Raw genomic sequence first — 13,793 nt, 5'->3', positions numbered from 1 at the left:
GGTCCAAAACACTCAACAATAATCAAACCTATGTAACAACAACTTACCATATAGTATTTATTTCATGCTTGGCACTGTTGTAGGAGTTTACAAATATTAACTTATATAATTCATATCACAGCCCTATGAAGTGAAAAGTATCATTCACCCCATTTTTACAAATTAGGAAACTAAGGCACAGAAAGGCAAAGTTACTTGCCCAGCCACCTAAAGCTGATGAATGGATTTGGGCCCAGACATTCTGACTCTAGAATTTGTGCTCTTAACTGCTTCCCCAGAATGCCCTTTCTAGGGATTTGTATGAAGAAACACATTATTTCTAGGTTTATTTTTGCTGATGCCTCCTAAGGAGCTTTCTGAAAGGAAAAGAGGATGACGGTTCTGCATGAAACACACCGGAAATATTTTATTAGCTTCCAGATGGAGAAAGGATTAGAGTGAAAATATTTCAATAGAAATCCAGGACTCTCCTCAGAGAGCCCACTCTGACACCCATGGCCCCCCAGTCGCGGTACCGCCTGTAGTCCCCGGGGCTCAGCAGGTACTGCCGCCCCCGGTAATTGGGCATCTCATAGAGGACCCAGGAGCCTTCCAGCACATGAAAGGAGCGGATCTCATTGAAGTGGAAGCGGTCCTGGAGAGAGGCACAGTCGTCCGTGATCTCTACCATCTGGCCTCTGTAGTCCTCTCTCTCATAGATGCGGATCCTGTGGCAGCTGGTCTGAGGATTTAGCAAAGAGCAAATGAGGAAAAGTCAGAAAGCTGTATCTTATTTTAACAACAGGTCACTCTCCCTGGGGAACTGGCGTTTCTGTGTCTTTTCTATAGCAAAGGTGACCAAGTTAAAGGAGACTATCAACACCAAGGCTGCTGGGTATAGTTGTGTAGGTTGCATACTATACAATTCAAGAGGGCATCATTCACACAGACTGTGATATCAGTGGTGCTCCCTAGAGTTTTCTGATGTCACAATCTGCATCAACCACACATGCTGACCCTATTCAGTACAATTTTTAAGCAACAAATTTTATAAATTTGTTTTGTGCTCTCCATAGATTGGTGATCTGGGGTCTCCTTGGATAATATGAAATTAAATAGATATAAAAATAAAAAGACATATGGATCCCTGGCAAAAGGTATTATTTTGAATCTCAATAGGATTAGAGGAAGCCAGGGGGAAAGGAAGTTGAATTGCTTTTCCCAAAGTGAGGCCACAGATTGGAGACAATTCAGAAAGAGAGTCTGGCCCAGGGAATCCCTTAATCCCTTCTCTTCTGCTTTAAGCCCTGTTACTCTAAAATCCTGAAAAGCAAAGTGATCGTAAAGATTATGTTTTGCTTCTCAGCTCAAAGTTATGCTCCTACAAATCTGTTGTAGGTAATAAGCAGAAATGGGAGTTCAAGGTCCTGAAGGAGGCCTGTACAGGATGAAGGGAGCATAAAACTTTTAGAAAAATGGGAAGTTATTTGTCATGAGCAAATCTTGTCTCTTGTTTCTTGAGCACTTGCTCTTCCTTCATTGGCTTCTTCCTTCCCAGCAGGTACCCATGGCCTCAATATCTTCCTCTTATACTATTAAGTCCTTCTTTAGGAAAGTTTCTCATAAGTGATTCATTCTGAGGTATTAAAAAAACTGATAATAAAGTATCTCACATTTGCGTAGTGTTCTAAAGGTAGTACATCAACGAATTTGATCTTTACAGCAGTCCAACATATGTAAAAGAACCATTATAAGTCTTTCCTTCTTTTATGGGAAAACTCATTATTTAGAGTTACGGTCTGTAATTATTCAGCTTTGCAAGCTCCTTTGGCCAGTTTGGGTCCCATTAAGCTGTTAAACCCTTTGAGAGGGGTTTCAAACTTTACAATAGTGGTGCAGTTTCAAAAGATGCTGTCAGAGACAGAGAATCTCTTAGCCTTGGAATTCCAGGTTGATGGGGCTTTATTTGTGTTGGGCGCGCTTTGCAAGAGTTATTGGAATCACATTGTTAGTTCCTTTTTTTGCCTCATCAAAAGGCAGACCTTGGGAGGTCCTTGATACTTATAATAAAGTTACTCCTGACCACTACACATTAGTTGCTCCTATTAGCCCATTTTACAGATAAGGACAGTGAAAAAAGCCTACACAGTCAGCCTAAGGCCACCTGATAGTAAGGAGTTCATCTGCTGCTTCATCACCCGTCTGGACTAAGATCCCACACTACTTATTCCCAGTAGAGGTGAATTTAATTTTAGCAAAGTGAAAGAAACTAAACCTGCAACATGTATTTTTTTCAGTGAGGAGAAATTCCAGAGATGTTAATAAAGGAAAAGAGAACATAGTTGAGCCAGAAAAAGTAGGACTACCATCCTGTTGCCTCTGGAATGAGCAATACATCTAGAGGACTGACGTGACTCGATGGCACAGAAAGACCCGGGTGGACCTGGACTCACGTGGGGAATGAGGCGGCAGGAGCGGACGGAATCGCTGAGGCCCATCCACTGCTGGTAGTCGGGGTACTCGCCGCGGCGCAGGAAGTACTGGCCGCCGGAGAAGTCGGGCTGCTCGTAGAGCATCCAGCAGCCGCTGTCCACCCGCACCGAGTTGCAGCGGCTCACGTAGGGCTGCAGGTTGGAGTGGTCGCTGCTGCACTCGTAGGAGCGGCCCTGGAAGCCCCGGTCCTCGTAGAAGATGATCTGCGAAGGCAAGGGAAGGAAAGGGCTCAAAGGCTGGCTCCCAGGCCTTTGCTGGGGGCCGTGCCCGGGACCCCCACGCTGGGCTCACCTTTCCCATGGCTGGTGGAGCGGACGATGGAGTTCAGTGTGACAGGCCGGGCGGCGCGCGCGTCTATATAGCAGGACAGCTGCTGCGTTGGCAGGAAAAACACAAAAGGGGGTCCACCGGGGTGAGAACGGGGATTTTCATTCTCTTTTTACTTCTTTGCTGTCATGGTCCACAGCGTGAGCTCATTGTGGGTTTTGGTCCCGTTTTCTCTGGAGTATTCGGATTGCTATCACTAGCTGATGCTATTGAGACCATTTGAAAAAAGTAATGTGGGACATTGTCTGTTTAATAATAGAAGTAGAGCTTCATCTATTTCCTATATAGTCCACACTTTTATTGGTATAGGTTGGGCAAATTAAAAAAATGAAAGTGGGAGTGGCAAAAAGCAAGAGTCTTAATGTGATAGATATTAAATCATCTGTAAAAACTACTATATTTCTTATGTACTCCAATATAGAATATGATTTCCAAAAAGAAGAAATGGGCTTAATTGACCCTTGAAAACTTCAAATTAGTCCTTTAAGAGAATTTCCTTATTAAAGGGTGGAAGATGTTGGAATGCTTTACCAAGAGAGTTCATAGAATTCAAAACTTTAAGTATCTTAAAATATATGGCAAACACTGCTCTTTGGCACTTGGTCTGACTTTGTGGCAATTATGCCTGAAAGTAGACTGAAGCTTAGACCATTTCTCTTAGCTAATTGTGGTTCTGTGAATCAAAGGGAGAATAGCTTCAAGATGCTTAATCTCAGAAAGAACTAAAAGGGAAATTTCTAAATTTGAGGAAATCAGGAAAAGTAATAAATTTAAAATATAAGCAGATTACCTCTTCACTTACTATAAATTCCAAAGAAGTTTTCTGGGGAATGTGGAGGAAAGTAATTGCATGAACCTAAAGGAGGTAAAGGCTAGAATGGTGTAGGAAAAAAGAAGAAAGAAGTATCTAGAAGCTAGGAACCCAAGAAGACTTTAGAATGTATTTATCAGCCTGGAAGAGAACAGTTTGATGGACTGGAAGGAGCACAGGCGTGGAAGATCATTTATATGTGGAGCCTCTTTCACACTCAAAGAATTATTCACAGTCCAGTGTTGATCCATGGAAATAGTTTTCTTGTTTTGGGTCATAACACTTTATTAGTCAATGTTTATTAACTACATACAAACTTTATGCTATATGATGATTTCGACTCTTTAGTTTCTGGCAGCTTGTTATGCACTATATAAAGGATTGTGTTTCTAAAGTTACATACCTTTACATAGTGGAAAACAAGCAGCCAGAAACTAAAGAATTGAAATCATCATTTTGCTCAGAGTTGTTTATAAGCCAGAAGCCTGTGAGGGAGAATGTTGATGGATGAAAACAGGAAAATATGAAAAAGAGCAGAATTGCAGAGCCCCAGAGAGCAAGGACAGAACAGTTCAGGCTGTATAGAGCCAGGGAACCCCTAGAAGAGCATGGTGAGACAATTTCATGCAGTTATAACTGCAATTTAGGATATATCCAAAGAACCAAAACCAGGGAACTCTGGGCTTGTTTTTGTTTTTGTTTTTGTTTTTATTTTGTTTTTGTTTTTTCATTGACCAGGAAGAGAGAAGGCTTTATTTCAGTCTGTGGGAAGAAACAGTGAAAAAATCCAGACTTCTCATAAAGCTGAAAAGTGAAGGGCTTGGGTAGAAATGGGACTTAATTTCCATGTTCTCCAGAAAGTTCCAGGAGTGACGAAAATGTATAAGATTAATGCTCTAAGTTGTAATTAGTGTGCTAAGTGAACCTAAGTTATGACCTGAGAATCTTTTTTTTGTCTTTATTTTTTAATGTTACATTCAAAATATATGAGGTTCCCATATACCCCTCACCCCCCTCACTCCACTCCTTCCCCCATAACAACAACCTCCTCCATCATCATGAGACATTCATTGCACTTGGTGAATACATCTCTGAGCACCACTTCACCTCATGGTCAATGGTCCACACCATAGCCCACACTCTCCCACAGTCCACCCAGTGGGCCATGGGAGGACATACAATGTCTGGTAACTGTCCCTGCAGCACCACCCAGGACAACTCCCACCCCTGAAAATGCCCCCACATCACATCTCTTCCTCCCACTCCCTACCCCCAGCAGCCACCATGGCCACTTTCTCCACACCAATGCCGCATTTTCTTCAATTACTAATCGCGATAGTTCATGAATAGAATATCAGTGAGTCCACTCTAATCCATACTCTATTCCTCCATCCTGTGGACCTTAGAATGGTTGTGTCCACTCCATGTCTATATCAAGAGGGGGCTTAGATTCCACAAGGATGCTGGATGCAATTCTCCTGCTTTCAGTTGTAGGCACTCTAGGTTCCCTGGTGTGGTGGTTGACCTTCTTTACCCCCATGTTAGCTGAGTGGGATAAGTCCAGTAAACCAGAGTGTAGGAGTTGCAAGTCTGTTGAGGCTCAGGGCCTGGCTATGACATTGAACTGAGAATCTTTACACCTGCAGCACAGAAGCAGTACTCTATACAAGTTGCCACATATAACTGATGGGTACTGACCTTTACAGGGGCCACTAAGATATAAAGAAGAGGCTCTCTTGTCCTGAGCTCTAGTCCAGGAGATAACGCTTTCTTACTACCTAAATATTCAGGTAGTTTCAAAGAGAAGTGATAGCAGAAGAGATTTATTGGTCAGCCTAAGGGGCTGATGCAAATACCAGAAATCTGTTGGTTTTTATAAAGGCTATTTATTTGGGATAAAAGCTTAGAGTTTCAAGGTTCTAAAGAGTCCAGCTCAAGGTTGGTTTCTCACCAAAGTCAGTTGCCACGTGTTGAAGTAAGATGGCAGATGGTCTCTGTCTGGTCTCTCCTTCCTTCTTTTTAAGGTTCCATGGGCCCAGCTTCTTCTGATCTCAGCTATAGACTGGAATAGGGCTTATCGCTCTTCCCAGGGCCACAGGATCAAAGTTCCCTCCTCCTCTGAGTCATGGCAAAGTTCTCTCCTCTGGCATCTATGGAGTTCTTTCTCTTTTCTTGTGCATCGTCTTCTGTGTGTTTTCTTGAGTGAGTGAAGGTTTATAGAGCCCACCAAGGGGGCAGGGACTTACACTAAGTTACACCCTATTGACATGGTTGAATCAAAGCCCTAATCTTAATATAATTTAGGCAAAGACATCTCAGTTGAATCCAATACAATCAAAGGGGATCACACCCAGAGGAACAGATCAGTTTACAAACATAATTTCTCCTTTTGGAATTCATAAATAATTACAAACTGACACAAGAGACTACGTCAGTTTAATAATTTTGCCACAGGCAGGGTAAATAATTTGTGTAGCTCATGTAGTGTCTGTCTATAAAATGAAGTGTCTAAGAAATACCCCTTCATTTCCTAAATATTTTTTTAATCTAAGCCCTCTTTGCCCTGGGATGGAAGGAAAGTTTAACTTTTGTCATTGTTGGGGTTTCTGCTCTTCTCCAGGTTCATGGTAGGGCTCTTGGATTTACATGGTGCCAAGGCATTTCATGGGGGGAGAGAATTTGTAAGTAATTACATTGAGGTCAATTGCTGGTGGCTCTCCCCAGCTTTCCTGCTAGGAATGTGAGAATCCTGCTTAAGCCAGGGCGCAATGCTTTTGTAATGCTTTAGGATGAGGCACATACAGTTGCCACAATCACTGTAAAACCCATCACTCCCTGTTGTCTTGAAGGGGATTGTTTGCCCACTTACTCACTACCTCCCTAGACCCTGAAGACAATGAGCTGCAAATGCTAACCAAGGGTTTTCAGACTCTGCTCAGTTACTATTGTTTTTTGCCAAATGAAAAAAAAAGACAAAAAAACTATCCATCCTAGCAAAGTTTTCAACTATTCTGCAAACTTTATTAGGAACTTTTTATTTGAGAGGATTAAAATGTCCTTTTTTAAAAAAATCAATTTTATTGATACATATTAATAAAGCATACAATTCATCCAAGGTGAACAATCAATGGTATTTGCTATAACCACATAGTTGTGTAATCATCACTTCAATCATTATTAGAGCATTTTCGATATTTCAATAATAATAATAAACAAAAAAAATGAGAAAATTCCTTACCTCACAATTTCTCTATATTTTCCCCACTGTACATAACTGCTGTTTCTGGCTATTCTATCCAAAATGTATAATCAATGGCTTTTAGTGTAATCACAATATTGTACATTCATCATCTTAAAAATTTTAGAATAACTTCATTACTCCAAAAACGAAGACTCCAAACCCCTCAGCATACCTTCCTCAGATCTACATAACAACTAATCTCCTTTCATCTTTATGAATGAATTTATATTTACTTTTTATGTAAACGGAATCATACAATATGTAGTGCTCTGTATCAAGCCTTCTTCACTTAGTATAATATGGGGATTTTTTTGTCTGATATTAACATTGTGTAGTTTTAACTTACGTTTATTCAGCTTCAAGAAAAAATGGTCTTATTTTTGCAGTTCTACCCATATTCATATTTCAAAAAATATATTTTTATTTCACATAATATATTCTGTTCAAAATAGGGCAATCTTACAGTATTTTTCCTTTCGTGTCTGGCTTGCTTCACTCGATGTCCTCCAGGTTCATCCATGTTGTCGTATGTTTCACGACTTCATTTCGTACTGCTGCGTAATATTTCATCATGTATGTACTCCACAATTCGTTTATCCATTCATCAGTTGATGGACGCTTGAGTTGTTTCCAACTTTTGGCTATTATGAATAATGCTGCTGTGAACATTAGTGTGCAGATATCTATTCGTGTCACCGCTCTCAGTTCTTCTGGGTATATACCTAGCATGGTATTGCCAGGTCACGTGGCAAATCTATATTCAACTTCCATAGGAACTGCCAAACAGTTCTCCACAATGGCTGTACCACTCGTTATTCTCACCAACAGTGAATAAGCGTTCCCATCTCTCCAAATCCTCTCCAACATTTACGGTTTTCCCACTTTTTAATAGTGGCCAGTCTAATAGGTGTGAAATGATATCTCATTGTAGCTTTGATTTGCATTTCCCTAATTGCTAGTGATGTTGAACATTTTTTCATGTATTTTTTCACCATTTGTGTTTCTTTTTTGGACAGTTGTCTTTTCAAGTCTTTTGCCCACTTTTTAATTGGATACTTTGTATTTTTATTGTTGAGTTGTATGATCTCCTTGTATATCATGGCTATTAAACCCTTATCAGATATGCAAATGTAAGATATTTTCTCCCATGGACATGGCTGCCTTTTCATCCTTTTGACAAAGTCCTTTGAAGTGCAAAAGTGTTGAATTTTGAGGAGGTCCCATTTACCTATTTTTCCTTTTGTTGCTTGTGCTTTGGGCGTAAGGTTTAAGGAACTAATGCCCACCACAATATCTTGAAGCTGTTTTCCTACATATTCTCCTAGGAGTTTTATGATTGTTGTTTTTGTATTTAAGTCCTTGGTCCATTTTGAGTTATTTTTTCTTTCTTTTGGATATGGTTATCCAGTTCATTATCCCAGCACCATTTGTTGAATAGACTGTTCTGGTACAGCTTTTAACAGCTTTGTCAAAAATCACTTAATTGTAGATGTGAGTCAATTTCTGAGTTCTCAGTTCAGTTCCATTGGTCAATCTGTTGACCCTTATGTCAGTACCATGCTGTTTTTGCATTAAAGTAATATGCTTTAAATTCGGGAAGTGAGAGTCCTCTAACTCCATTCTTCTTTTTTAAGACTTTGTTTTGCTATTTGGGGTTCCTTACCTTCCAAATAAATTCGATTATTGGCTTTTCGATTTCTGCAAAAAAGGCTGTTTGGATTGCATTGAATTGGTAAATCAGTTTTGGTAGAACTGACATCTTAATGATATTTAGTATTCTAATCTATGAACACAGAGTATCCTTCCATTTATTTAAGTCTTCTTTGATTTCTTTTAGCAATGCTTTTTTTTCCTTCTTTATTTTCTTTTAAAAGTTACATTAAAAAAATATGAGGTCCCCATATACCCCCCACCCCACTCACCCCACCTCTCTCACAGCAACAACCTCTTCCATCATCATGGCACATCCACTGCACCTGGTGAATACATTCTGGAGCACCGCTGCACCACATGGACAGTGGTCCACATTGTAGTCCACACTTCTTTTAGCAATGTTTTGTAGTTTTCTGAATACAGGTCCTTTATGTCCTTGGTTAAGTTTATTCCTAAATATTTGATTGTTTTAGTCATTATTACAAATGGAATTTTTTTTCTGAATTCCTCCTCAGATTGCACATCAGTAGTGTATAGAAACACTGTTGACTTTTGTGTTAACCTTGTATCCCATTATTTTGCTGAAAACATCTATTAATTCTAGTAGCTTTGTTGTCAATTTTTCAACTATAGAATCATGTCCGCACTGAACAGTGATAGTTCTTCCTTTCCTGACTGGATGCCTTTTATTTCTTTGACTAGCCTAATTGTCTAGCCTAATTGCTCTACCTAGGAACTTCTGTCACATTATTGATTAATAATGGTAACAGTGGGCATCCTTGTCTTGTTCCTGATCTCAGCGGGAAAGCTTTCAGTCTTTTACCATTGAGTACAATGCTAGCTGAAGATTTTTCATATATGCAGTTTACCAGATTGAGAAAGCTTCTTTCTATTCCTATCTTTTGGAGTGTTTTTTATCAAGAAAGGGTGCTGTATTTTGTCAAATGCCTTTTCTGCATCAGTCGAGAGGATCATGTGATTTTTCTTCTTCAGTTTATCAATGTGGTTTATTACACTAATTGATTTTCTCGTGTTGAACCACTCTTGCATATCTGGGGTAAAACCCACTTGACCATCGTGTATAATTCTTTTAATATACTTTGAATTCTGTTTGCAAGTATTTTGTTGAGGATTTTTATGTCTATAGTTGTTAGAGTTGGTCTGTAATTTTCTTTTTTTCATAGTATCTTTATCTGGTTTTGGTATTGAGGTGATGTTGACGTCATAGAATGAGTTCGGTAGTATTCTTTTCTGTTCGAGTTTTTGGAAGAGCTTGAGCAAGATCAGTATTAGTTCATCCTTGAATGATTTGTAGAATTCACCTGTGAGGCCATCTGGTCCCAGGCTTTTCATATTTGGGGGGTTTTTTGTTGGTTTGTTTGTTTTTAAATATATGTATTTTTTATTTTTAAAAGATACATAGATCACACAAAATGTTACATTAAAAAATATAAGAAACTCCCATATGCCCCACTCCGCATACCCTCCACTTTTCCCACATCAACAACTTCTTTCATTAGTGTGGTATATTCATTGCATTTAATGAATATATTTTGGAGCACTGCTACACAGCATGGGTTATAGTTTACACTCTCTCCTAGTCTGTAATGTCCTGCATCTGTCCCTGCAATATCATTCAGGACAACTCCAAGTCCCGAAAATGCTCCCATATCACACCTCCTTTTCCCTCTCTCTGCCTTCAGTAACTCCCATGGCCACTGTCTCAACATCAATGATAAAATTCCTTCCATTGCTAGAGTCACAATAATTCTATAGTAGAATACCAGTAAATCCACTTAAACCATATTTTATTCCTCCATCCCGAGGGCCTGGGATGGTGATGCCCACTCCACCTCTCAATTGAGAGGAGGCTTCAATCCCACATGGCTGGTGGATGGGACTCTCCTTCCCACAGCTATGGACTCTCTTGGTTCCTTTGTGTGGTGGTTGTCCATCCTCACCTCCCTATCAGCTGACCTGGGTAAGTCCAATGAACTGGAGAGTAGGTGCTGCAACACTGCTAAGGCTCAGGGCCCAGCTGGCACATGGACAGCCCAGAGATTCAAGTCTCCTGCACATACACCAACCACAGGTTCAATAAAAGGGACAGAAGAGGTATGTGTAGAGAAGTCACACCTGAGTCCAACTCCATCACACTCAGGAGCACCAATTCCAAAGTAGGGCCCACTGGCAAGGCACCAAACTCCAGAACCATCTGCCATGACTGTAGGACCTCAGTGTCTCCATAGCTCTCAGGAGTGCCACTACCTGGGGTTGTATCTCTCTTGGCCATCTCTGAGATCCTGCTGAGACATGCATAAGCATGACCCTTCTGATGACTTCTTAACTTATTTTAAGTCTCTTAGCCATGTTAACTCATTTGTCTTTATCATTTCCCCCTTTTATTCAAGGTCTTTTTCTAGTTGCATCACCAGCAGATGTTTGGTAGTAATCCCTCAGCACCAGGGAGGCTTACCCCAGGAGTCATGTCCCACACTGGGGGGAAGGTAATACATTTATATGCTGAGTTTGATTTAGAGAGTGGTTTGGGAGATTTTTCATGACTGTTTTAATCTCTTCACATGTGACTGGTTTGTTGAGATCTTGTGTTTCTTCTAAAGTCAGTGTAGGTGGTTCATGTGTTTCCAGGAATTTGTCCATCTCTTCTACATTGTCTGGTTCTTCACGTAAGTTGTTCATGGTGTCCTCTTATGATCTCCCTTATTTCTATGGGGTCAGTGGTAATATCCTCTCTCTCATTTCTGATACTATCTATTTGTTTCTTCTCTGTTTTGTCCTTTGTCAGTCTAGTTAAGGGTTTGTTGATTTTGTTTATCTTCTCAAAGAAGCAACTTTTGGTTTTGTTGATTCTCTTTGTTGTTTTTTTGTTCTCAATTTCATTGATTTCTGCTCTGATCTTTACCATTTCTTTCTTTCAGCTTGGTTTGGGATTAGTTTGGTGTTCTTTTTTCTAGTTCTTCCAGGTGTGCATTTAGATAATCTATTTTAGCTCTTTCTTCTTTTTTAACATAAGCATTGAGGGCTATAAATTTCCCTCTTTGCACCTTTGCAGTGTCTCATAGGTTTTGATATGTTGTGTTCTCATTTTCATTCATCTCAAGGTATTTGCTGAATTCTCTTGCAGTTTTTCCTTTGACCAACTGGTTGTTTAAGAGTGTGTTATTTAATCTCCAAGTATTTATGAATTTTCCCTTTTTCTGTCCATTATTGATTTCCAGCTTCAATCTGTTATGATCAGAGGAGGTGTTTTGCATAATTTCAATATTTTAAAATTTACTGAGACTTGTCTTGTGACCCAACATATGGTCTATCTTGGAGAAGGATCAATGAACACTCAAAAACAATGTATATCCTGCTGTTTTGGAGTGCAGTGCTCTGTAGATGTCTTTTAGGTCTAGTTCATTTAACATATTATATAAGCTCTCTATTTCTTTATTTATCCTCTGTCCAGCTGTTCTATCCAATACTGAGAGTGTTGTATTGAAGTCTCCAACTATTATTGTAGAGACATCTATTTCTCCCTTCAACTTTGCCAGTGTGTGTCTCATGTATCTTGAGGCACTGAGGTTAGGTGCATAAATATTAAGTATAGTTATTTCTTCTTGTTGAATACTTCTTTTATTAACATATAATGACCTTCATCATCCCTTAAACAGTTTTGTATTTAAAATCTATTTTGTCCATATTAGTATTGCTACTCTAGCTCCTTCTTGGTTACTCTTTACATGGAATATCTTTTTTAACCTTACACTTTTAACCTAATTGTGCCTTTACATCTGAGGTGAGTCTCTTATAGACAACATATAGATGAGTCATATTTTTTAATCCATTCTATCATTCTATATCTTTTGATTAGGGAGTTCAAGCCATTAACATTCAGTGTTATAACTGTAAAGGCATTATTTAATTCATCCATCTTGACCTTTGGCTTTCAGTTATTGTATCATACTATAGTCAATTTTTTTACCCTTTCTTATATTCTTCATTTCTATACTCTTCTCCAAGTGTCTCACCCTTGTTTTTTCCTTTCAGGCTGCAGCACTCCCTTTAGTATTCCTTGTAATTCTCATCTTTTGATAACATATTCTTTCAGTTTTTGATTATCTGTGAAGACTTTGAACTCCACTTTGTTTTTGAAGGACAACTTTGCCAGATACAGAATTCTTGGCTGGCAGTTTTTCTCTTTCAGTACCTTCAATACACCATACCATTTTCTTCTCTCCTGCATGGTTTCTGATGAGAGGTCAGCACTTAATCTTATTGACTTTCCCTTGTGTGTGATGTTTTGCTTTTCTCCTGCTGCTTTCAAAATCTTCTCTGTATCTCTGATGTTTGTCATTCTGAGTAGTAGATGTCTCAGGGTAGGTCTATTCGTGTTTATTCTGATTGGGGTGTGCTGTCCTTCTCGGACTTTGATATCTATGTCTTTCATAAAAGTAGGGAAGTTTTCAGTCATTATTTTCTCAAATATTCTTTCTGCCCTTTTTCCATTTTCTTTTCCTTCCAGAATGCTGATAATGTATATGTTTCTGCATTTTGTGTTGTCATTCAATTCCCTGACACCCTGTTTCATTTTCTCCATTTTCTTCTCTTTCTGTTCTCCTGTCTTTTCCATACAGAAGTTCTGTCTTCAAAATCACTAAATCTGTCTTCAAGCAGTTCAAATCTGCTCTTAATAGCCTGTATTTTTAATCTCATTCATTGTGTCTTTCATTCCCACAAGATCTGTTACCTTTCTTTGCAGATTTTCAAATTGTTCTTTATATTTACCTAGGGTCTTTTTAATAGCCTTAATCTCTTTAGTCATTTTTTAAAAAAATTCTTTAAAGTGATTTAGGAGAGTTCTGTGATTATCATGGATTAATTGTCTTAAATTCTGAATTTCTTCATGATATTTGATTTGTTCTCTCTCTTGCCTATATCAAAGAGCTATGAAAAAAATAATAATAACAATAGGCAAAAGAGAGAAATTGCCCATTAGAGTAAATTCACCAACATATCAGATTTTTAGACATCAGCAAAAAATTACAAGCCGTACTAGGAAATAGGAAGAGGTGGCCCAGCTAACGAACAAATCAAATATCCTAAGTCTTTAAAATTTCCCATCTGAAGTTACCAAAAACCTTGCCAGGGACTCACAAATGGGGTGCAGACTTTCTCCCAGGGGTGGGTACTGATAGCTCTAAAAGCAGTTTCTGTCCAGACCGGCCAGCAGATGGTGCTTGTTGGCACACATTTCCACAGAGGTCTCTCTCTCTCTAGGTATTC

At 39.1% G+C, this 13,793-nt stretch overlaps 1 protein-coding gene across 1 annotated transcript; it reads right to left on the bottom strand.

The window, feature by feature from the left end:
* Window positions 1–448: 448 nt before the first annotated feature.
* Window positions 449–2,772, bottom strand: LOC101437693 (gamma-crystallin E). Its single transcript, XM_004458145.1, has 3 exons — window positions 2,764–2,772; window positions 2,433–2,675; window positions 449–721 (listed from the first exon to the last, which is right to left on the bottom strand). Exons 1-3 carry the CDS (start codon window positions 2,770–2,772, stop codon window positions 449–451), a joined length of 525 nt encoding a protein of 174 aa, XP_004458202.1.
* Between the last annotated feature and the right edge of the window lie 11,021 nt (window positions 2,773–13,793).

Source organism: Dasypus novemcinctus, chromosome 7 (assembly GCF_030445035.2).
Source record: "Dasypus novemcinctus isolate mDasNov1 chromosome 7, mDasNov1.1.hap2, whole genome shotgun sequence".
Taxonomy (NCBI): domain Eukaryota; kingdom Metazoa; phylum Chordata; class Mammalia; order Cingulata; family Dasypodidae; genus Dasypus; species Dasypus novemcinctus.
The sequence above is the reverse complement of the archived record's forward strand: the minus strand, read 5'-3'. Positions and strand labels throughout refer to the sequence as shown.